Source organism: Colletotrichum aenigma (genome assembly GCF_013390185.1).
Source record: "Colletotrichum aenigma strain Cg56 chromosome Unknown KSG_Cg56_contig10, whole genome shotgun sequence".
In the NCBI taxonomy this organism is placed as follows: Eukaryota; Fungi; Ascomycota; class Sordariomycetes; order Glomerellales; family Glomerellaceae; genus Colletotrichum; species Colletotrichum aenigma.
Window position 1 is genome coordinate 2,417,808 of NW_023500916.1, and position 23,499 is coordinate 2,441,306.

General features: G+C 54.8%; 6 protein-coding genes across 6 annotated transcripts; 4 read left to right on the forward strand and 2 right to left on the reverse strand.

Moving 5' to 3' along the window:
- Positions 1-318: 318 nt before the first annotated feature.
- Mfsd5-1 (Molybdate-anion transporter) lies at positions 319-1,747 on the reverse strand (the record flags this gene model as incomplete). The annotated part of the gene is made up of 3 exons (XM_037329775.1): positions 319-951; positions 1,005-1,496; positions 1,550-1,747. 3 exons carry the CDS (start codon positions 1,745-1,747, stop codon positions 319-321), a joined length of 1,323 nt encoding a protein of 440 aa, XP_037171696.1.
- Positions 1,748-2,889: 1,142 nt separating this feature from the next.
- On the forward strand, positions 2,890-5,319 carry CGCA056_v014534 (putative secreted glycosidase; the record flags this gene model as incomplete). The annotated part of the gene is made up of 3 exons (XM_037329776.1): positions 2,890-3,962; positions 4,009-4,686; positions 4,734-5,319. The coding sequence occupies 3 exons, from the start codon at positions 2,890-2,892 to the stop codon at positions 5,317-5,319; spliced, it is 2,337 nt and encodes a 778-aa protein (XP_037171700.1).
- Positions 5,320-8,787: 3,468 nt separating this feature from the next.
- Positions 8,788-10,098, forward strand: CGCA056_v014535 (uncharacterized protein; the record flags this gene model as incomplete). Its single annotated transcript, XM_037329777.1, has 1 exon — positions 8,788-10,098. The coding sequence occupies one exon, from the start codon at positions 8,788-8,790 to the stop codon at positions 10,096-10,098; it is 1,311 nt and encodes a 436-aa protein (XP_037171950.1).
- A 147-nt stretch (positions 10,099-10,245) lies between these two features.
- On the reverse strand, positions 10,246-10,936 carry duo1 (DASH complex subunit duo1; the record flags this gene model as incomplete). The annotated part of the gene is made up of 3 exons (XM_037329778.1): positions 10,246-10,248; positions 10,296-10,607; positions 10,667-10,936. The coding sequence occupies 3 exons, from the start codon at positions 10,934-10,936 to the stop codon at positions 10,246-10,248; spliced, it is 585 nt and encodes a 194-aa protein (XP_037171698.1).
- Positions 10,937-12,195: 1,259 nt separating this feature from the next.
- Positions 12,196-13,293, forward strand: CGCA056_v014537 (uncharacterized protein; the record flags this gene model as incomplete). The annotated part of the gene is made up of 2 exons (XM_037329779.1): positions 12,196-12,752; positions 12,807-13,293. The coding sequence occupies 2 exons, from the start codon at positions 12,196-12,198 to the stop codon at positions 13,291-13,293; spliced, it is 1,044 nt and encodes a 347-aa protein (XP_037171699.1).
- Positions 13,294-14,310: 1,017 nt separating this feature from the next.
- PBY1-0 (putative tubulin--tyrosine ligase PBY1) lies at positions 14,311-16,948 on the forward strand (the record flags this gene model as incomplete). The annotated part of the gene is made up of 3 exons (XM_037329780.1): positions 14,311-15,224; positions 15,277-15,342; positions 15,580-16,948. The coding sequence occupies 3 exons, from the start codon at positions 14,311-14,313 to the stop codon at positions 16,946-16,948; spliced, it is 2,349 nt and encodes a 782-aa protein (XP_037171694.1).
- Between the last annotated feature and the right edge of the window lie 6,551 nt (positions 16,949-23,499).

Genomic DNA, 23,499 nt, shown 5'->3' on the forward strand with positions numbered 1-23,499 from the left:
GACACTTATGTGTGCATGCGCAACGTCGGACGTGCTTTCAACGCAAGGCTTAGCCCTGGCGCAACGAGACCCGACACCAGGGCGAGAGGGCGAGCTTTAAACGGCCCGATGGGATTCGTGGGGTGACGTGTCCAACGGGCGCTTAAGTCGACGTCAGTCAGTCGGTGAACATATTGGCGTGATATCGGAAGACGGGTCAAATCTGATTTCCATGCTTGTGGAATGAACATGGCTCCTCTGTTGGACATGTTGGACATATAGATCCTAAATATTATCCCATCATCTCCTCCGTTTAGTGCCAGACTTGCAGCCATCCACTCATACATCCTGTCCACCCATAAGCCATAACGCGCCGCAACTTGCCTGGAGCAACATGCCGCACACGAGGAACACCTTGTTTGCTCCCTCGTCACTTGTGAACATCAGACTGACAACGACGAACAAGTTGAGCGGAATTCTCAGAACACCGTAGACCTGCGCGCGTACGCCATCGTCCACAACCTTGCCCTTGAGGTAGCCCATGGACGGGAAGTAGAGTCCCACACAAGCCTCAAAGAGACAGAACAGCCAGAAGGTAACCTGCTCTGGTCGCGCACCACCGGTGCCGAGAGCAAAGAAGACAGCGTTAGCTGCTAGTAAGACTGCGAACAGCAAACGAGACGGAGTTGAGACCATGGCAGACAGGCGAGGATACAAGAGGGATGCGAGCAGAGTCGAGGCCATGAAGGCAGCGAAGATGATGCCGTAGGGCAGGGTGTCCGGAGAAGAGGAGGCGGCGACGAGGACGGGACTCCAGAGAACTACAAAGAGATACATGGAACCTTCGAACATTGTTGATGCGAGGCCAATAGTAAGTACGCGCTTGTCGGTCATCGTGGTCCAGAGGCTGGGTTTCTTTCCCTTGGAAGCCTCCTTGGACGAGCTTTGGCCCGAAGAACCATAGTTCTCGTCCTAAACACCCATTAGCCTAAAGACCAAGATTTGCACAGTGACAGGAGTCTTACCCATTGGCTAGTAATGATCCCGGCGGCTAGCACGAGCAACCCAATGCTGGCGAGAAATGGCGACTTGCGCGTTCCGGTGATGGAAACCAACCACTCGCTGGCAACGCCACTGACGATGGCCACAATGCTGTTGACCGTGCTCATGAAGCCGAAAGTTCGCGACAGGTCCAGACCTTTCTCCCCGAGACGATGGGCATGAAAGTCGGTGACCATCCAACTCTCAAAGACACTGAAAAGAAGACTGGTTCCGAGACCTCCGAGGACGCGGCCGACGAAGAGTAGCGGCAGGCTCGGGATGGTGGTGAGAAGGCATGAGAGGGCGTAGGCGGCGCAGAAGAAGAGACAGCTCGCCTTGCGGCCGTGACGATCGGCCAGGGAGCCGATGAAGTAGCCGGCTACAGCTCCGGAGACAAATCCTGTCGTGAAAAGCGTCGGGACAAGGTCTGAGGAGATGCCGTGCTCATTCTTGTACAGAGAGTAGAGAAATGGGCCCTTGTGATCGTGTCAGACAGGTAAGATTAATTGACTGACTGGTACTGATTTACCTGAAGCCAATCCGAGCCCATGACGAGAGCGTAAACGACGTAGAACGCCCATTGCGATCCTTGCTGGTATTTCTCTTTCTTTTGTTGTTTCGCGCTCTTCTCATCCTTTTTGACGGGTTTATCAGTGCTGCTTGAGGCGAAGAGAGCGCCACAGGCCACCAGAAGGCCGGCGAGATTCAGCTGGTAGATGTCCAGCATCTTGACATTTGGTTGAGAGGAAGTAAATGACAAGTCAGTCTGGTTTGCAAGAAGAAGACGAAGGGAAAAGGAAGGCTAGAAGACAAAATAACAGACAACAGGCTGACGAGATGAAGATGTTTGGAATCACGAAGCTCCAAGTGTCCTTCTCCATCCTTGGGGCAATTTTCCGGGGGCCAAGCTGGAGCATTGGGTGTTTCGGGCGCCTGCCTCAAGGGGGCCCCTTCTACATTTAGCACTAAGGCACGGATGCGTAGAAACTCGGCCAAGGTTCATCTGTCTGAATCATTGAGAGGATGTTCAGACGAAAGACTTCCAAGCATACTGAATGCCATGTCTAGCAATGATGATTGTGCAAATTAAGAATTGAGCAGATGGGGGAAGGGAAACTGTGATATTCCACAGGCACCGTACCTGTTCAGTAGCTGTTGTGGGTGGGTACCTAAGGTATATAAGGCACTCTGTCTCTCGGCTGACCTACCCCTGTAATTCTAGCTAAGGCCGGGGGGTTCGCTTCCCTAGCCCCCAGCACCCGAGTCTATTTATCCTCCTGTCTTCAAACATCGTCCAAACGAAACAACTTGACTGTTTCGTTCAACGGGTACACGGTAATGTTATGAGACGAGGAGTTCTTGAAAACCTGACGGGAAAGCTACTAACGGCAAACTCAACTTCGACTGCGATATTGAACCTCTCCAATCTTCCGACGATGCACCTCAAGATGCCGTGCGCCGCCATGTCCGCCATGCATACACGGAGATCCGGACATTGGACTGGCTAGAGCTGCAGGTCAACACGGCGCATACTGGCCAGTGATCGACAATCAGGTGTTCGTTAATGTTTATTCCCGCCATCAAGGATCACCAGACTACCACCTACCGCATAGAGCACACGCGCGGGGTCAAGTAGTAGAGTTTGGCCAGCTTCCAGCACGTAGCCGGGATCTCCGTGCATCGTCCTACTTTGCAGGAGGCGAGGAGATGGTGAACTGAATCACTCGCATTTACAGCCCTCAGTTCTGGTTCCGTTCTTCCTCTTCTCTTCAGCGGACTTCGTTTGGTCTCTCATGAGAGGCTTGACTTCCCGCGGATGAACCATCTACATCAACTCTGTGCTTCAGTTCATCCCATGTCTTCCGCATTATGCGCAAGATGCAACGTCTACTAATCTCACTCGTTACTCTTGGTGCTGCAGTCGTCTCTCAGTCATTCGATCCTCTAACCTTTGTCGACCCCTTAATCGGCTCTCAGCGAGGCGGCAACGTGTTCGCCGGCGCCACACGGCCTTATGGGTTCGCCAAAGCCGTCGCCGACGTTGACGGCGAAAAGACTGGTGGCTTTGCAACCGATGGCAGCAACATCACCGGCTTCAGCATCGTCCACGACAGCGGCACCGGAGGCAACCCCAGTCTGGGCAACTTCCCGCTGTTCCCGCAAGTGTGTCCAGGTGATGAGCTCAATAACTGCCGCTTTCGAATCGGAGACCGGGCAACCAAATATGACTTGAACAAGACGGTGGCCGAGCCGGGGTATTTCTCGGTGGATATGACGTCGCGCGTGAAGGCGGATATGACTGTCTCTGAGCATGCGGCGCTTTTGCGGTTCACGTTTCCGAGCGGTAACGAGCATCCGGTTGTGATGTTGGATTTAACGGATCTTTGGGCAAGCCGTCAGAATGCCTCAATCAAGATTGATACTCCTACAGGACGGATGACGGGAAACGGCACGTTTCTGCCCAGCTTCGGCGCCGGTTCGTATGTGATGCACTATTGCGTTGACTTCTTTGGGGCTAAGATCTTCGACACGGGGGTATGGGTGAACAACCGCGCGGGCAACGAGCCGAAAGAGCTCACCATCACCAGAGGCTTCAATCTGTTCTACCTTGAGGGGGGAGGTTTCGTCCGGTTCAAGGAGCTCACTAACAACACGGTCACTGCAAGAGTGGGTGTCTCATTCAAGAGCAGCGGACAGGCGTGTCAGAATGCTGAGCGAGAGATTCCTGATCCCCTGAGTAACTTCGACTCGTTAGTCGGGTCAGCCAAAGACGCATGGAGGGAGAAGTTGAGCCCAGTGTCGATCAACGCGGGCGGTGCGACGGATGATCTTCAGAGAAGTTTCTGGAGCGGGTTGTATCGCAACATGATCTCCCCTCAGAACTACACGGGCGAGAACCCCAATTGGGATAGCGGTGTCCCGTACTTTGATTCATACTACTGGTGCGTCAAAACTCGTCTTCTAAGAATCTGTGCTGATTGCAAGCAGCATGTGGGACAGTTTCCGCGTCCAGCATCCATTGCTTACCGTCATCGATCCGGTAGCGCAGACACAGATGGTCAATTCCCTGCTGGACATATACAAACACGAAGGCTGGCTCCCCGACTGCCGTATGTCTCTTTGTAAAGGCTGGACACAGGGCGGCTCCAACGCCGACACAGTCCTCGTCGATGCCTATGTCAAGAATTTAACCTCGATAGACTGGAAATTGGCTCTGGAGGCCATCACCAAGGACGCAGAAGAGGAGCCCCTGGAGTGGTCCTACCAAGGTCGTGGCGGACTGACGAGCTGGAAGAACCTCAACTACATCCCGTATCTCGACTTCGATCCCATCGGCTTCGGCACAAACTCAAGGAGCATCTCGAGGACATTGGAGTATTCGTACAATGACTTTTGTTTGGCGACGCTAGCTCAGGGTTTGAACGAGGGCACAGCCCACGATAAGTACATGGCAAGAAGCATGAACTGGCAAAATCTGTGGAAGTTGGACCAAAAATCACTGATAAATGGCACGGACACCAAATTCACCGGCTTCTTCCAGCCAAAGTACATGAATGGGACCTGGGGTTTCCAGGATCCGATTGCCTGCTCTACTCTTGCTGGATTTTGTTCCTTGACGACAAATCCCAGTGAGACGTTCGAAGCGAGCATCTGGCAGTATCAGTTGTACGTACCAGTCCCCAACTCAGTCACATCAAACTGACCTCTTGTAGCATCGTGCCTCATGCGACGTCAACTCTCATCGACATGATGGGCGGCGATGATGCATTCGTCTCCCGTCTGAACTACTTCCACGCGTCTCCCCTCGCAGACATCTCCAACGAGCCAGTGTTTCTCACGGTGTACCAGTATCATTATGCGGGACGGCCCGGCCTCTCGGCGGAACGCATTCACCAGTACATACCGTCTGCCTTCAACTCTACCCGTGGCGGCCTGCCTGGAAACGACGACTCTGGTGCCATGGGGGCGTTCCTCGCCTTCTCCGTCATGGGTCTATTTCCTGTCGCGGGACAAAATGTGTATCTCATTACACCACCTTTCTTCGGAGAAATCGCAATCAAGAGTCCGCTGACGGGCAAAAATGCTACAGTGAAGTGCGTGGGGTTCGATCCGGCTTACAAAAATATTTACGTGCAAAGCGCCAAGCTGGACGGGCAGGCGTACAACAGGAGTTGGATTGGGCATGACTTCTTCAGCAAAGGACAGACTCTGGAACTTACTTTGGGCGACAAGGAATCTGACTGGGGAAAGAGCAAGGAAGCAAGGCCGCCTAGTTATGTGGCAGCGTCCAAGTCCTGAGGCATTTGGCTGGAAACATTTGAGTACATCCACATCTTGCTCAAAATCATGGCCGGTAACATGGAATGCTTTTCGCTGCTTGCCACAGCACATGTATTGGTCACGCAAGAGGAGGGTTAGGTGAGCAGTATGGGGTGATCGATCGTCTCGAGGACGTCAAATTCTGTTCTTGGTTCTGTTTCTCGGACCATAAATGAACCCATGATCGCTTTGAGTAGACCCCATCCAGGAGCCGTTATCCCTGACACCGTGCTTCCGTCCGGCCGTTCACAAGCCATACCCAAATCCCAATGCTACCCAATCTCACCGAAGAATAACCAAGTCGTCATCATCATCTTCAAAGGAAACTGTCTGTGGCAGGTCCATCCCCAAGCTCTCTCTCCCAGCTTCGCGAATGCCTTTCTCCGTCACGAATCTCGTCTTTTTCCGGACCGGTGGCTTGTCATTGCTCAACTTTTCGCCCTCCTTCATCTTGCTCAGCTTGTCCTTGAGGTTACCACCCCAACCGAAACCAGACTTCGCGCCAGTCGTTGCTGATGCTGGAGCACCGACCGAAGAGCTGGATTGCGCACTCTGCGGCCTCTTGCGTTTAATAGGGCTCAGGTGGATTGCGAGGTCCCTACTCCTCGATCCTACCAGACCCAGAGCTTTAGCATCGGGCTTTGCTTCTTCTTCAATGGCGTTGGATGATGACGGTCCCGGCGGGGGGAAGGAAGCGGATACACTGGAAGTAGGACCACGTTCTGTCCTTTTCATGTAATCCCTTCCAGCACCAGTGCCGATCTTGCCCAAACGCTGCATGATTCCGCGTTCTCGCTCTTGTTGAAGCATCCGCTTCTTCAGCCCCTCTTCCTTCTCCCTCCGATCCGCGAGAGCCTGAGCACCATCTATAAGCTGCGCCGCGCTCATGGATTTCGTGGCAAACCAATGGCTATGTGTTTCCCTGTCGTATTGGCTCTTCTTTTGTTCTGCCGCGGTAGGAGGCTTAGTGACGTAACGAGAGTTCATTCGCCATCTCTCTGCACCACTCATGCCGAAATCCATGGTGCCGATCTCAATGCGTGCTGCGCGCTGCTTGGAGACTGCCTCGTTGGTATGAAACTCGCAGAACTCTGTTCGTTTCTTGTTAACCCACGAATTGCAGTACTCGCCGTCCTTCTTTATGGATTTGCAGAAGCCCAGATCCCGAGCCTTCCCTACTTCCATGATTGTGTCGGCATCCGAGTTGATGACCAAACTGAAACGACCAGTGGCTTCGCGGCCAACCGGTGGCGGCATGATCGTAGGATTCAAGATTGCCAGCACAGTGCCTTCTGTGACCTTCCAGAACCGAGTGAACCCCGAGTTAAAGAGGAACAGCTCAAGCTCCCACTTCAAATCACACAGCGTAATCACCATGTATTTGCCCTTGTCTGTCTGTTTTCCTTTTTGATCCGGTCTGGGTTTATGCGAGCGTGGTTCCGACTTTTTTGCCACAATGGCGAAGACGACGATATCTTGCTCGATATCGGGAAGCTGGAACTCGGGCCCCTTGACTTTCCGGAGTAAATCTGGTAACTTAAAAATCTTTTTCTCAGAGAGGTGTCTGGTTAGGACCTGGTGTGGCAGAATGCGCTGCGAAAGATGGAAGCTAGAATACGGCTCGAATGCCGAAGCTTCCGATTCGGGGACATCTGCAGGTGCTAGCTTCTTAGGCTTCGCTGGTTTCGATTGTGGCAACATCCAGTCAGGCGGTGGTTGATAGAGACCTTGGGGGTCATCTGCGGATGTTGATGGCGGTGCCGGGAGAGCTAGTTGCCCGTCTCTTGGTGCTTGCTCGCTCTTGGGTTCTAGGCCGAGGATTTCTTCTCGTGTGAACTGTGGCGCTATGTCGGGTTGATCGGGTAGGTCGACGGCCTTTGATTTGTACTCGTCCATCTCCTTCCGTCCAATCTCAAATGCGTTGGACCTGACCTTTTGAACTCTGTCTCTTAAACCTTGCCGATCCTGCTCTGTTGTCTTTGCTGCAGCTAACCTCTCGTTGAAACTCAGCGGCCGAGATATTTCAGACGTGGGTTGGGGTCCGGGGGTCCTTGACCTCTGGAGGTAGCCGCCAAATTGTTGTTCTCCATCTTGCCTTCTGCGCAGCGCACTTGGGGCTCTTTTCAACGAGATGTCTTTCGCTCTCAGTCCCTTGTCTATTCCCAGAAGAACCCGACTTGGTGAAGTTTGTGGTTGAGGGGGCGGGGCCTTTCTCGTTGGGGAGACAGGCACCTCGATAGTTGGAGCGGCGGGAAGTGACAAAGGCCTGGCGGCAGCTCGGCCTGCGCCTTGTCCAAATATTCTCGAGGATGGTCTTGGTTGTGGTGGTGGTGATCTGCGCCTAGGCGATGGGGGCACAGCTGTCTTCTCCCTTGCGCTCTGAAGTTTCTTGAGCTTTAACCTGGCCTGGATCTCCTGCAACTTGAGCTGTAGGGTTTCCTCGTCGTCCTCCTCCTCTTGGTCGTTCATCTCGTCTCGCAATGCGGCCGACCTTGACGATAAGGCGGACATGGATCGCCCTCTCTTGAGTGGTGACGGAGAGGGAGAGGTTCGGTTCGCAAGCCGTCTCAGTCGTTCGCGCCCGCCGGGTGTGCTGATGAGGGCTTCATGGGGTGATCGAGGAGGCCATTGAGGCTCGTCGTGTGGGGCACCTGTAGGAATGTTACGGTCTCGTTCGCCAGACGCTCTCGGGGTAACGAACCAGGAGGCATATTGCTAGTAGATCACAGTAAAGGCGGTCGTCGGCGCGATGGTCACCTTGGTGCATTCCAGGGCAAGGCGACTTGATGGAGCTTTAACGCCACAAGGCCCATGACCCGCCGACCGGGCTGCTCAGCTTCGAAATCGGGCGCAAGACTCGGTTGATGGTTGATGGGAGGGGTCTGTGCCGGCAAACAAACACTCGCATTCAGAGAACAAAGGAAAGACGTAAGAGTTCAATGTAAACAAGATAGGCGGCTAAAGGAGCGACGTCGGCTTTCGGTGCCGCAAAAATGACGAAAAGATGTGTGCAAGCTAAGGCATGAGAAGGACGGGCAAGAAGGTCTCGATCGTTATCGACTGTCGCATCTGAACTTGTCGTCACGATAAGCCTGGGCAGGCTAGGCTGAGAAGAGGAGTTTGACGTGGAGTGATGCGAGTGTTCGGGCAGCCGCCATTGGTCGCTGTCGCGAGTGACCCTGAACGACGCGCTCCACTTTTAATTGAGATCAGTCCGTCGCGTCCTGTCGCGTCTAAGCGCAGGGGTTCACAAGTCACTTTGTACCTCGATCCGCGACCTATCCACGCTCAGCACTGGCCTACAGGTCGGATTGTTCGCTATCAAATTGCCGACACGTCTGCTTCGTCCATTCTCGACTGATCTTTCGTTCTTGCTTTCTCGGATTTGGCATCTCTCATACCCATAAGCTGCTAATTGCAGACGGCAGAATATCCAGGTCACATCCAATGGCGAGAACCAGATCAACCAAGTCCGCTCCGGCGACGAAGACGGAGGCAAGCAATGCCTCAACGACGGCCAAGTACAGTCTGCCAGAGGAGTCGTCGAGCGCACCCAAGCTATTCATCATTCCTACCAAGGCTACCCAAGAGGCTCGCATAGTCTCTCTCCCTAATCCCAGATACTCGAAACCTACACGGTATCTGCTCTGCCCAGACACGGGCATCTACGAGTTCACCAAGATCGCAGCACCCAAGACCAGCCCGAGGAGCTGGATGATCGAGACACCCACTGGCGATTTGAAGAAGTCAAATGATGGAGACACCTCAAAGCTCCAGGCGCAGGTCACCAATGGCGCTGATCTCTTCGTCGCGACTCCCATTGATCCCATCTTCCTCCTGCTTCCCGGCCTATTCGGCCCTGCCAGCGCAAAGTCGACCGAATCGAAACGCCTGTTCCTCTCCAGCGACGACCACTTCGACGCCGTTTCCTCGTCGTCCTCCCATATGGCCGAGGCTCTACGATGCCCAAAAACCCGCGCACTTCTCGAGGCACGAATGGAAACGGTCTGCGACACCGTTGATGCTGGTGACGAGAAGATGTACCGACTGAGCGAGAAGAAGCTTGTCAACGAAATTCTGTCAAAAGCGAAAGCGATGAGCTCCAAAAGTCTTCCGAACAGTATGGAGGAAAAGTTTGTGAAGAAGGCCTTGGAGGCACCTATTCAAGTACAAAGATCACAAGCGGTGACAGTGGAAGCGAAACCGGCTGCCGATGGAGCGACGGATGGTTCCCAAGATTCCACCAAGAATGAATCAGGCGAGTCTCAGACGTCCGTGTCTACGGTGGACAGTACACAATCAGCTGTCTCGACTTCGACAGTCGCAACATCTATCAGCGAAGTCGTGGAAGAGACCATCGTCAGTGCCATCCAAGCATCTGAGGAGGTCACCAACCTTCAGAGACTCAAGATCGCATTCAATTTCATCTGCTCCAGCTATATCGCGCCTGGGATGACCGCGATGCTGAGGCCACTCCTTGCTGACCAGGAGACGACCAGCGTCGACTTCACCCCTCTGGATGGCTACTTGGCTCAACTTGCCAAACTGCGCGCCGAAGCCGCATCGTCTAGGTCAATGGCCGACTACTCCAGGAAGCGAATGATGGATGAGGAGGAGGAAGAGGCACGTGCTGACAAGAAGAGGAAGATGGAGGAGGAGAAGAAACGGAAAGCCACCCAAAGCCGCGGAGTCAGAGCTTTGGAGAAGGTCAACACCAAAGGCATGAAGAAGATGAGCGACTTCTTCAAGAAGAAATAGGCTGGTCTGCAGTGGACCGCCAGCATGCATTTCAGGGTATCGGTACTCATGCACAAACAAAAAGTCGTCCAACACTACTCCGTGCCTCTGGCCCGTCCCCGATATCCACCGCGAACACTCGGAGCGCCCCTACCGATTCTCGATGTGCTACTGGAATAGGTGTGGCCGCGCGTGGTCGTCGTGCTTGTGCCACGAACCCGCCCACGAGAGGACCCGCGGGTCACTGCTCGGCCGCGAGATGTGGTGCCAACAGCCGCTTGTCTCTGCCGCTCTTCCTCTTCCTCCTCACGCTTTCGTCGGACAGCCTCACGCCGCCTTTCCTCTTCCGCCGCCCGCCTCTCAGCTTGCTGTTGCTTGTGCAAAGCCTCGGCTTCGACTTCTACCAAGTCGTTGCTTGCGCCGCGCCAGTTCGGGTTGAGGATTAGTCGCTGGTTGTGTTCGGTTTGAGAGAGGATACGAGTCCAAGTATTGAGGAGAGTGGACGCGTTCGAGACGGTGCCGGAGACGGTCTACGAGTCTAAAGTCAGCGACAGACCAGGAACGAAGGACTGTCAGCAGCAACACATACGTTCATGTTCCCCTTGGCCTTGTCCAGAGTGGTGATGATGCCCTCAATGGCGGCGTTGATATTGCGGACACCCTCCAGCTCCTTGCGCAAGGCGGCCTCTCTGTCATACGTGGTAGGTTGGTTCGCAGGTGTCTTGGGCGTCTTTGGAGTTTTGGGAGTTTTCGGTGTGGCAGGGGTCTTGGGCCGGTCGGAGGATGGGGGAGCTTGACCGTCTGGGCCAGGCGACGCCCAGATGTCCTCGGTGAGGTAGTCGTCCATGTTGTCGGCCATGATGGATGTTGCGCCGGTCGGTGCCCAGCTGCAGGTGCGGGTGCAGGTGGTAATGCGCCGATAGTGACGGTTCTGCGAGAGCGCGGTCTGGGGCTGTCTGTGCCTGAGACGGAACGGCGACGGTGACGTTATTTGTTGATGGAATAAGACTTTGGGATTGGAGTGCCGCTTCGTGTCCGGGCTGTTTGGGGGAAGATGTGGGATGGTGTGAGGGGCAGAGAAGATCCCTGCAGGCCCAATGGGCACTTTAGCGTTAGTGTTGTTTGGGCCGGGTCGATTGTGTGTACGATACACGAAAAGACGCGCTTTTCAGGAGGTGCGACGCGTCTCCGCTGTCGTGGTGGGGCCTCGCTTAATTTGCGCAGAAAATGAGCTGTCTGTCCCCTCAAGCCTCAGTGTTCGTCGCTGTAAAACTTGGTGGCTGGGGCCTGGTGCGCTGCCAAAAAAAAGTCATTGGATTGGGCTGCCCACTGCCCACTTCATTGGACATGGGCTCACGTTCTGAAAGGGTCGGTCGCAGTCCCCTCCCAGCCTTTACTTTTCCCAGCCTCCAGCCTCCCACGTTCTGTGACTTGACCGTTTCCTTTTGCATCCATCCCAACTGTCGCCGCCCCATGATCGCGAACATCCTCCATTCCATCCACACATCCACTTCTTACTTGCATCTCTTGTAGTCAGAGCAACCAGAGGAATCGCGAACTTCAGCATTGTATCCTTACTGCGATTGCGTAGTATTCTCAAAAGTAATCAGTTGAACTAAGCTCTTTGTACTCTGACCGCTAGAGTCCTCTAAGAGTAAGGTACTCGAATCAGCCGGGTGCTACCTCATCTCATCCTCCCTCAACTTCAAGGCACCGACCACACTGGAAGTCTTTCATCGCTTTGCGACACCTGCACGCCCGCGCGCATTCGCCACCAAGACGGGAAAGAGCGATTGACAACCTCAAAGGAAAAACTAAAAAGGAAGGAGCAGCCCATTGAGCATCAGGGTGCCTGCCAACCCTCACACCCACGAATCCAAAATGGCGACCTTCGCAGCATCAACACCTTCACCTCCCCCATCCTCCATCCGAACACCACCGACCCCCAAACACGGCTGGAGCGATAACTGGGAACCTTACTCTCCTCGCAAGTCGGCGCGAATTTCATCTCGACGAGCCGCCCACCGAACCCCTTCTCCCCAACCCTCATCCCACCGCACTCCTCCTCGAACCACCCGCAAAGCCGTCGCGCCTTCCGCTGCCGCAGCTGCATCAATCATGTCGCCTACCGTCACCCCTCAGAAGAAGCGCCAGCCCGCCCAAGACTCCGTTCGTCGTGCATCCGGATTCCTGACCGTCGAGAGCGCAACCCAAGCCGCTTCGTCGCTTGGTATTGACAAGATGGAGCACCAAGCTCCTGCTCCTTCCGTCACTCGTCGCTCCGGCATGCTGCCCACGCCAGCCAAGACTCCCAAGAAGGCGCCCAACGAGAAGCAGACGGCCCATCTCCGCTCCGTCGCCCGCAACCTATTCCACAACGAAGAGGAGGCTTTGGTCAGCCCTAGAAGGAAGCGCGTTCCCAAGAAGTACTCTGGTAATTCGCTGGAGAGCTTTGTTGCCGAGGAAGTTGAGGAGCCGATTGAGATTTTCACCGATTCCCAAGATCGCGTTCCCGAAGTCGACCGGAGTGAGGACAACCCGTTCTACGGCGGTAGCGCCACTGTCGAGCAAGAGCCCCCGCGCCGTCGCAGCAAGCGCAATGTCGCTATCCCCGGAGAAGCCTCCCAGGCGGTTGATGAAGCGATCCAGCGTGAAGATGGACTGATCTATGTCTTGTAAGTCGAATCCGCCCTCAGATTCTTTGCATGTTCGCTAATAAATCATTGCAGCCGAGGAAAGAAGATTTTCCGCAAGTTCGCTGAGCCAGAGGATGACGAGGATGTAGAGGGCAGCACCTCTGAGCGCCCTAAGAGACCACTCACTCGCTCTGCCATCAAGCCTCGCCTGCTGTTCCCCGTGGCACCCAAGGCGCCTGCTACTGGCTCGACTTTGGAAGAGGAGGAAGCGGTCACCGACATTGAGGACCACAACCTGGAGGAGCCGGAGGACGCCCCACAGACCCCAGCCGAAGTTAAGGACGAGTCCCCTTGGACCCCTCAAGCACCCAAGTTCGGCCAGATGGTAGCAACTCCTCCCGACACCAGACGCACTACGCGATCCGGATTGAAGTCGGAAGAGGCAACCCCAATCAAACGCAAGACCCGGTCGAGTCCATTCGACGACTGGCCGCGCGTCAAAAGCCGTCACGAGAGCTCACCAGCCAAACGCTCGGCAGATCCAGTTACCTCTCCGGCTGCTAAGCGAGCCCGTCATTAAGATGTTCTAATACGGCGAAATTGAGTATCATTCTTGGTATTCTCTGGCATTTTGAGCCATGAGACTACTGCAGCTTCGGTCAGGTTCTGGGTCATGGGATGAAAAAGCACAATTCTCGATAAGCTTTTGTGTAATGGTTAGGTATTTCACTTTCTGGACTAGGGACAAGTTGGCCAGTGAGTTCTGGCAGTAGGCAGCACCTACGACTTAGGTCCCCTTTTTAACACTGGTAAACTTGTATGGACGATGGACGATCGGAAGATTCTTACGGAAGCAGAGGATGATCAGCTCGGGCTTTGGCGTTGGTTAAGCCGTGTATGAAGGACTGATATTCATGTATTAGAGGACCAGGCCAGGTTCTCCGAAATCTGCAGACTAGGACAAGAATGATTTTCATAGCATCTGTGAGAGCTGCATCGAGACGTGACCACAATGCGGTATTGACCAGCGACTTCGGCTTTCCATTACAGCCCGAGTCTACTGCACCTAATTGGATGCGTGACCATGTAGGCCAAGCGGGCAGCCACGTACGTTAGGTCGGGTTCGGGCGAGCTGTTGGTATGTGAGGCAAGGTTAAGGTAGGTAGTCAGGCCCGATGTTGCCCGCCGTTTGGCTCCGAGAGCGGGCACGGAAGTCTGCCCGTCCAACTAACGTCAACATGCCCCACTATTGCAACCCCTCCATCCCGCCTAGACTCTGTGCCGTCTGGTCAGGAAATTTATCCGACTTCTTTCCTTTATGTAACTCACGACTCATCACCTCAGGGCTTCATCAACTCTGGAACAGAGCTCCCCGGTCCCTTTTACCTCGGGGTTACCTCATTGACGTTCTTGAGCTTTGTTATTGCAGGTCCATCGGCGTCCTGTGACCTTTGCCAAGACCTCCAACCGCGGGGCATCTCTCCAACCGAAATCTCAACTTCAACCTCAACTTGTGTCCTTTTCGCTCTGCGCCTCTCTTGTCCTAGAACTCACTCAACCCATTTCGGAAACGAGATTGAACTTCACCGTCACCAAGATGCACATCCTCCTTACCAACGACGATGGCCCGCCGTCTGCACACTCCTCCCCCTACGTCCACTCCCTCATCCACTACCTTCAAAAAGCCGGCCATACCGTCTCCGTCTGCCTCCCGCATACCCAGCGCTCATGGATCGGCAAGGCGCACATCATCGGTCAGACTGTGAAGCCCCTCTACTACCGCCCCTCCGCCGAAGGTCTTCACGGCACTGAAGGCACCACCTCGACACGTCCTACCGCCACCGCCGGCGAGGACGAATGGATTCTGGTTGATGGCACCCCGGCCTCGTGCGTTCAAATCGGCCTGCACCACTTCTTCAAGGAACGTGGACCTATCGATCTCGTCGTCAGCGGTCCCAACTACGGCCGCAATACCACTGCTGTCTTTGCGCTCAGCTCGGGAACTTTGGGCGGCGCGCTCGAGGCGGCGGTCTGTAAGCGCAAGTCCATCGCGCTCAGCTATGCCTTCTTCTCGCGGAACCATGACCCTGTCATTATCGAGGGCGCCGCGAGGCACTCGGTGAAGGTCATTGAGAAACTGTATGAGCAGTGGCCTGCTAGTGACGAGGTTGACCTGTACAGTGTCAACGTGCCGCTTGTCGAGGGTGTTGAGACTCACAAGACGCTCTACACGGCCATGCTGCAGAACTACTGGCGCGAGGGCAGCTGCTTCCAGGAGATTGAGGGCGACGTTGGTGACGAGGATGAGGAGGAGGAGAAGATTCGCGAGGGTGATTTTGGCGAAGCAATTGGCGGCGAAGATGCTCCTGAGCAGAAGGGCGAGGGCAAAAAGACTCCTGCTCACCGCCAAAGGCACTTCAAATGGGCACCCAAGTTCACGGACGTGTACAAGAGCGTTGAAGAAGCAGAGCCTGGCAACGATGGCTGGGCTGTCAAGGAGGGCTACACGAGGTATGTCGATGCTCCTTAATAGGTGTTCACATGTTATTAACAGCACTTGCAGTGTGACGCCCCTGAAGGCCAACTTCTTGCAGCCTGCGCAGCATCTGCACAAGAAGGAACTGATTCTGTAAGTGAGCCCTTGGTCATTCGAGAGATGCATAGAGAAACGAGCATGGTGAGAACACGACATGGCGAAGAGCCGGGTAGGGTGCCGGGACATTTTTACACTCCATGAGCATGAACAGGCGGGAACAAAGGCATGATCATGACAATAGAGGACGGCAGCTCAGCATGTACTCTACGCTCTCAGTCGCTTTTTTGCAGACAATAGACCGAACAGTTTCTTACCTCTGTCTGTCTGTAGTGATAGCCCTCAAAGTAATGGGCCCAAGGAGCAGGTCGCCTCCATCACTGAGCTTCCCATAAGGACCGGCCCTTTGCAGCCATCTTCGACACCAGAGTTTCACGCCATCATCAACTACGAAGACCCATATGTCCAGCCTCTGATCCTCGAGGCCATGGAACGCCTGTTTCCGAACAAGTACTCGCTCCTCCCGCCGCCAGAGGCCAACACAACCACCGACGACGCACCCTCTCTGGCTGCCGTTCTTCCTACCAAGGACACCCGCATTCTCCACATCGCTCCCTACGAGTCCCTTGACTTCGACCACGTTGCCGAACACCCGTCCACCGCCCTCGTCAACAGCTACGTTATCCGCAAGGCCCTCATCCGCAAACATTACCTCTCCGCGACGGTCGATCACTGGGTCGCGAAGCACCCCGACTCGGCCCTCAAGACGCACGTGCAGCGGGGCGAGCATTTCGAGGTTGACTACGCCGAGTTCCTCGACGACGCGCTCGTCGAGGCGTTTGATCTCCGCGAGAGCATGGACCGCAACGACGCCGTCGAGGACGCCGACAAGAGGGAGTGGTGGATTCTGAAGCCGGGCATGAGTGACCGCGGGCAGGGCATCAGGCTGTTCAGCTCGATGGAGGAGCTGCAGGGCGTCTTTGACGAGTGGGAGGAGGAGAGGCCTGACAGCGACGACGAGGATGAGGGAGACGGGGAGGCAGAGGGAAGCGGCGGGGATTACATTACGACTTCGCATCTGCGGCACTTTGTCGTGCAGCCGTACATCCATCCTCCCCTACTGCTCTCCGGCGACGCGAGAAAGTTTCACATCCGCACGTACGTGTTGTGCGTGGGCAGCCTGGACGTCTACGTGTACAGGCCTATGCTGGCGCTGTTCGCGGGCAAGGCGTACAAGGCGCCGTGGGAGGATGCGGATCTCGACGGGCATCTCACGAACACGTGTCTCCAGGGCGGGGAGTCTGCCTTGCCTCCGGTCAAACAGTTCTGGGACCTCGTGAAGGGCCAGGGCTTGGCGGAGGGCCAGGCGGAGAGCATCTTCAAGCAGATTTGCGAGGTTACGGGCGACATCTTTGAGGCTGCGGCCAGGGAGATGACGATTCACTTCCAGCCTTTGGGCAATGCGTTTGAGGTGTTTGGGCTGGACTTCTTGGTGGACGCCGAGGCGAGGCCGTGGTTGCTTGAGGTCAACTCGTTCCCCGACTTCAAGCAGACGGGAGGGGATCTGAAGGGGGTCGTTGCTGGGTTCTGGGAGGAGACGTTGAGGAGGTCTGTCGGAGGCTTCTTTGGTGTCGAAGCGGCAGAGGGAGAGAGAACGGGTGAGATGGTCCACGTCAGGCAGGTTGACCTCGGCAGGCGGTGAGCAAGTGAATGAAGTGAGCCTTGCGATATGGCTTGAATGATAAGGCGTTCTTTTGGCTTGGCCTCGGGGGATGGCAGACGTGAATGGTTACAGGCTTCGAACAACACAGGCAGATTAAAGAGCATTTTGAGTTTCGGAATAGACAAAATTACATGACTCTCTGGATTCGAAGTCCCGACAACCTCGCGACGGCCATGCTAAGATGATGCTACGATGATAACGCATGCATGACTGCAGGCAGATTGGCAAGGCAGAATAAAACGTCTGGCAGTAGACAAGACCAAATCAATACAGCTCAAGTGTCACCTTTTCTCCACCGCAACGCATGTTGAAAACTTGATATAGGCAAGCGGGACTCCCAAAGTCACTTTTAAGATAACAGCCGCATGATTGTCACTTCACAGGTGAGGCAGATATCGTGACAAATTTCACCTCAACCAGACTTCCGACCTGCATCAACAACAGCACAGTGAGATTCTGGTGATGTTGCGTTGCCAAGAGTTACGATCTCCTGCCAAGCAAGCGGGAACTAAGACTCAATCGGGGTTGGACAAATAGCCAATATTTCTGCCAAGAAGGGGTTCCAAGTCTAAAGGGCCGAATTTTGGGGCGGAACGTCGCTGGCGCAGATTGGGATGTTCGAGACATTTGTTTTTGATTGAGCAGACGAGAGGGGGCTTGGACGAACACAAACAAAACATGAGCTTTCTGGACAAGCGCCTTTGGCGGGAAACATGGCGTATCCTGTACAACCAACCGAAAGAATACTAGATGGGGGTTCATTAGCAGAGTGCTGAGTAAACAACGTTGGAGCTATTGAGGTTTCGGGCACGCCAATGACATCCAATAGTCTCGCCCGGAGCGAGCTGCACATCGCACGTGGTGGTTGGTGCGATTGAAACAACCCCGCGATGCACTGCCTCAATGACAGCGGAGGAGGGGGCAAGCTGCGGCAGTTGGGTTACCTCTTTCTGCGTTCGTTTGATGGTCGGTTGGGCTGGATATCGTTGGGAGGTTGTGAAATGTTGCCGCCGGATGGCATCTCGGATGTTGTTGAGCTGCACATGGCGACGACGGGAGGACTGCAGAGGCCGCCAAAGGGTGGGTGCAAGCAAGACACGAGAAGGGGTCTGGAGCGGGCTGCGCTGTGTGTATTGGCACGAGGTGATTCTGCTCCGCGAGGTAGGAGGATCGCCACTTGGCCCGATGTTTCTCATCCCCGGTGTTGCGGAAAGAGTTTCGCTCTGAGTTGCTCAGCCTCAATCCATGTGCCGCATCGATGACGGTGTGGTTCCCGGTTGGTCCATCGCATTTGGGGCTAGCTAGACATATCTCATGTCGGATTGAGACAGCGGCCTTCGGTAGGATTCTGACCATGTTCCTTTTCCTTTCCAGCGCCCGTCGTCAAGGGTGCCTACTTTGATGATGTCGAAGGCTGTTTTCATGGCCTGGGATGGCTAAGGAATGCGAGGTAGTCCGCGTGCGTTGTAGAGGCGACCCGAGCGAGGTGAAGAAGGTATGACTGGGGCCCGATGTCGTTGACGAAACTTGACAGGCAGAATAAGATCACTCGTGCCAAGTGAGCGAAAGAAAGCGCTTGCTGGACTGCGAGTCAAGAGGGTAGAGAGGTGATGATGGGACGAAGTTGCGATTCCTCACGTTCATGCTATGGTGTGCGGCCCGGCGTTAGGCATTCTGGGCGGAGAGGGACGACCTTGGGCCGACTGGTGGACGGTGCATACGCCCGTGATGTTTCGTCGGCTCTCGGATGCGTGGGCACCGGACCATCCGCGAAATGGGAAGACACCGACTGGGGGCGTTTTGGGAGCTGGACAGCACCCGTCGGACGGAGGACGTTCGGGACGGGGGGTGGGACATGTTCCCCCCTTCTCTCAGCAGGCAAGATTTGTTCATGTGTCTTGTCTCCCATTTTGCCAAGAATTTGTGCTGAACCTTGGACGGCACTTGTGTGGAATATGCTTCTCAGAGCTTGTTTCTGGCCGTCACCCCATCCGGTTGGTGGTGTGTTGGCTGGCCCGCAGGGAAACGCGAAGTTCGCCAACGAACAGTTGAGATGCCAGCCGGGCGCGATGTGGGTTACGGATATCCCGCGTTCAAGGATTCATGAGGGGTTTTTTCTTGCTTGCCTCCTTGCTTGGCTGCTTCTTCTCTCATTGAGCAAGGACCAAGGGCCATCCAAGGATTGGAAGCATTCCAAGCGAGTCCGTAGAATTTTGGAAGAAAAGTCCCGGACGCGCATCGTTCAATGTCACTGACAATCGCGGTAACGGGAACCATGGGTAGAGAATCACGACCCTTGTCTAGCGAGCCCGAGTCAATTGAAGGAGGGCGAGGAGACCTGAAGGACGGAACCTTGAAAAAAGTCTTGACGAGGCCCCGGAAACCTAGACCGTTGTCCACCCGCGGGTCGTGACGCTGAGGTCCGATTCGGCAAGGGCACCGATATGGCGTCCTTCTTTCATGTCGGTAAGGGAATTAACTAGTGGATACCGCCATTCCGGAGCAAGCAGGCGCCAAAACAAACAGGCGGAGCGGCAGATTGCCAGGTAGGAAAAAGGAGATGGACGAGGGTGCTCTTGATCGTGCTCCGGGATTTCCACCCTTATTCTTTGCTTTTCAATACCTAGCCATGGAACCTATGCAGCGGCATGAATCACAGGATACCCGGTGGGAAATTTGCATCCATCGCCACAGCCTGCAATGGATTATGGGCAAAAGCATTGTGATTGCTCATTGCACAACACAGTCAGTGCTCCGTAGAGATGCGCGGCCACCGTCGTAATTTGGTGGTTCCTTTGGGCCTTGGCATCACCGGCTGCCAAGAGGTCTCGTCTCTTGTTCAGGTTCGTCGCGCCGTTGTCTTTGCCCTTTGTTGCGGGCTGCGGTTGAGTTGAATCATTCGAATTTCGATAAAACTGGCAACCTTGGATGCCGAGACATGCCATGCCATGTCATTCGATGGAATGGAACGGCTACCGTACTGTGGGTTGGGTCTATTGACTGAGCATTGTCGATGATCATTCCCTGATACTTTTGCGATCCTGAACAATACGCAAGGTGCTGACGTGACGTGCCTGGCTGCGGTCAGAAAATGGGTTCCAGAAGCGGTGATGGAATATGAGAGTTCCGCCTGCCAGCCACCCACTTCCCGAGGAGACATCGATACCAGTATCCTTAGAGGACTGAACAGAGCGCGCTTGGTGGTGGCTTGACTTGGCAACTTTAGCTGGTCACCAACTGCTTGGACGAGCGTCTGCATCGTCAAGGCAAGGCGGAATAGAGGGATCAACGGTTGTGTAAGCCGCCTCCAGCAAGCCCGCAAGGTGCAAGCGAGTGAGGGGTAACAGCTTCGCGAAGAGGTGCGTGAGGTGCGAATGGACTCTCCGGCGTCATCATGCATGATTGATTTCTCTACTGAACTCTGCACATCTACTAGCGGGCAGTCTGTTCAGCACTGCATCTAACAAGTGCCCCGTGCAGTGCAGCAGCACCAGCGTGCGTCGGGGTGTTGGTGTTGGTCTGGCCTCGTTCGACGACGACGTCTTCTCCAGAAATCTAAAGGTTATCTGGCGTTGCAGTTCATTTGTGCACACATCCATGACCGCTAGCCGGACGTCTTGCACAAGCAACCTGATGAAATTTAAGGTAGGGGCCAACCATGCAGAGTCGAATGCAATTCCAGAGCCCCATCGGCTGGCATGAAGAATGGCTTGGCGTTTGGTATCTGGTGCGGTTGCCCCGCCGTTTTTTTGAACTTTGTACTTTTTGCGACTGGAAGGATTGAATCAAGGAAAGCCCGCCGTCGGCTCACTCGTCAGCCAGATCGCCCGGCTTTGCTGGTGCACGGAGTAGTAAACTGCGGCTCCGAAATGCCTGACTGTGAAGCTCGCAAATGGATCTGCTACCGCCATAGGCAAGTGGTATCATCCGTCGCCATCGAGCTGCCGAGGCATTCATTGGCGGACACTTGCAGTTTGCAGCAGCAAAAGTCCTCCAACTAGGCTCCAAAGTCTTTCCACCGGCTGGAGCAGGAGAAATGCGATATGGCATCTCATCTCGCACTCGTACAAAGATGATAAACTAACTCATGGGACGCAGACGGTCTGAACATGAACCCCTCCGACAAGGCTCGACCTTGCGCAGTCCATGCCAGCAACCCCATATTACCCCAGCCTGCACAAGACTCGAGAGCAGCACAAAGAGGCGAGGCACATTCATAATCGTCCAGACATGATACGCAGGTGTCTGAGTTGGATGCGGAAAGGGCAGTTGGTGCTCCCGTCGAGAACGCCTGCTTCATGCTGCATGGGGCAGCCTTGAGGCCTGGAGGACGACACCGGATTCAATGGCCCCCCCCCCCAACGCAACGCACGGTAACTGGGAGGCACGGAACGGAAGCATCGAATACTGATTGGAATTGTAAAAGCCTGTGTGGCATGCTGAATGGTGGTGGTGTTCCTGGTCTGTCGATCCTGGCTTTCCGTCGCCTCACCATTCCCAGCGTCCAGTCAGCGGCCGATACCGATCGACGCAACCTGGCGCACTGTAGGCGTTTTGCAATGCTGGAGATTTTCCGTGGTTCCTCGGATGTGTTTTTGTGTATGCGTATGCGTATGCGTATGCGTATGCGTGATATCGTTGCGTTTTGGACGGCCAAACTGACGAGTTCGTTTGGGCTTGGCCGTCGATGACAGAGCGAACGAAAGAAGGCGTGATCGAATCTCGATCTTGGGCGGCCTTTGGCGGGTCGTTTCTTTTTTAGTTTCTTACCTTAGCCCACGAGCTATCGCCGTGTCAAGTTGCTGACGCCGTCCGTAAGGAAGCTGCTTAGCAGTATCAGCCAAGCCGTCCCAGTCTGTGTTTTGTGGCAGAGCCGGCCACGGTTATTCCTTCAGCAACGTAGACTAAAACAATGAACAGCAGAGCGACGGGCGGCGTCGGGGTCAAGGTGGCGCCGAGCCTCTCAGAGACGGAGGAGCTTCGTTCGTTGTCGTTGTCGGCGTCGTCGTCGGCCTCGTCGTCGTTGTCGCATAATGCAATTCGATGAGACGACGTCCACGCAACCAGAGGCCAGAAACAACGCAACATTGACAGGCCACAGAGGCAGCACCAGCTGAGTGGTTGATGGGGCAGAAACCCAGAAACGCCAGTGTCACGGTGGGAGGTAGCGCCCGCGGTGGACAGGCTGTGGAGCGCTCAGGTTATTTGATGTTTGATAAGAATAACGGGCAACTTGGGTTGACCTGTTGTGCTTAATCCCCTCCCTGTCTCTAATCCAAACGCTTGTGAGGAGAGCACTTCGTGATTATCCATGGCGATACTGTGCCGCTGGGAACCCACACACCAGCTGCGGAGGACCTCATAGGCCACCTAGACGCCATTCATAGTAAAACGGTCACTAAGAATAAAGCAAAGGAAAAATGCTCGGCCTGCGATGCTACCCCAAACACTTTGCCGTCCGGGCGCTTCAGCAGATATTTCTATCCCAGATTGGTGCACTTATATATACATACATGCCTGGGTAGTCTGTAGTGGGCAAACGAGTGCCCGTAGGAAAACAAGAAAGCAACACAGACAGAGAGAGAGAGAAAGAGGTCAAGACACGGAAATGCCAAGACGTACAGGGTGAAAAAGGGAGCCCCGTACGAATACACGGAGTACTGTACGACTACTTTGGTTCATTTGCGTCAACCGCCAGGGAAGATTGCGCACCATGGAATAAAATGTGTATGTATTGTGTTTGTGAGCACAAAGTACCGTGTGAATCAGACGTCGCCCCACACGGGGGGAGAGTCTGGAAGCCCGCACCGCACACCACCACCCGAGTGCCACAGTCACGACCCAACGATTTCACCAAGACCAAGAGGCGGGAAGGTAGCGGGCATGTTGCTTGGCCACCTCCTTCAAGGCGACATTCTCATTAATGTCTGGGTGGGATACCTGGATCTACCCAGCTTGCCTCCTGACAAGCTACTGGGACCCCTCGAAAGCACGCCGGGCAGGCTAAACCGCAAACAGGGTAGCAGCGCCCCTTCACTGGCGCACCCCTGTCCAGGCCTCACCACCGCCCAATCAGGTGTACTTCTTTGCACTGCCTCTTTCTTGGCACCACATGTGGGAGATCCAAACTCTCTGATGTCTGCTGGTGGCACTCCAGAAGCCAAGTCGACTGGGCTCACTCACCTCACTGGCTTGCTTTCCATGCTCTTTGCTTTGCTCGCAACAACCTGGAAAAGTCCACAGCGCAACCGCTGTGTCTTCAATCCTGTCTCCTCCAGTCCTTGCCGTCACTCTCTAGGTAGCATGCCTTACCGCGCTGACTGAGAAACGAGAACCTCTTTTATCCAATACTTTCCCTTTTCCCTTTTTACTCGTTTTCCTTTGCCTGCCGCCATGCCGACTGAGGGAGACGTCTGCACCAACGACGAATATTGAACAATCTCTCCTCCCTCTATCCCACTGGCCCCTCTGCTTCGCCTATCTACCTACCTGTTTACCGCCGAGTCGACTTTGACGACCGCGACCCTCGT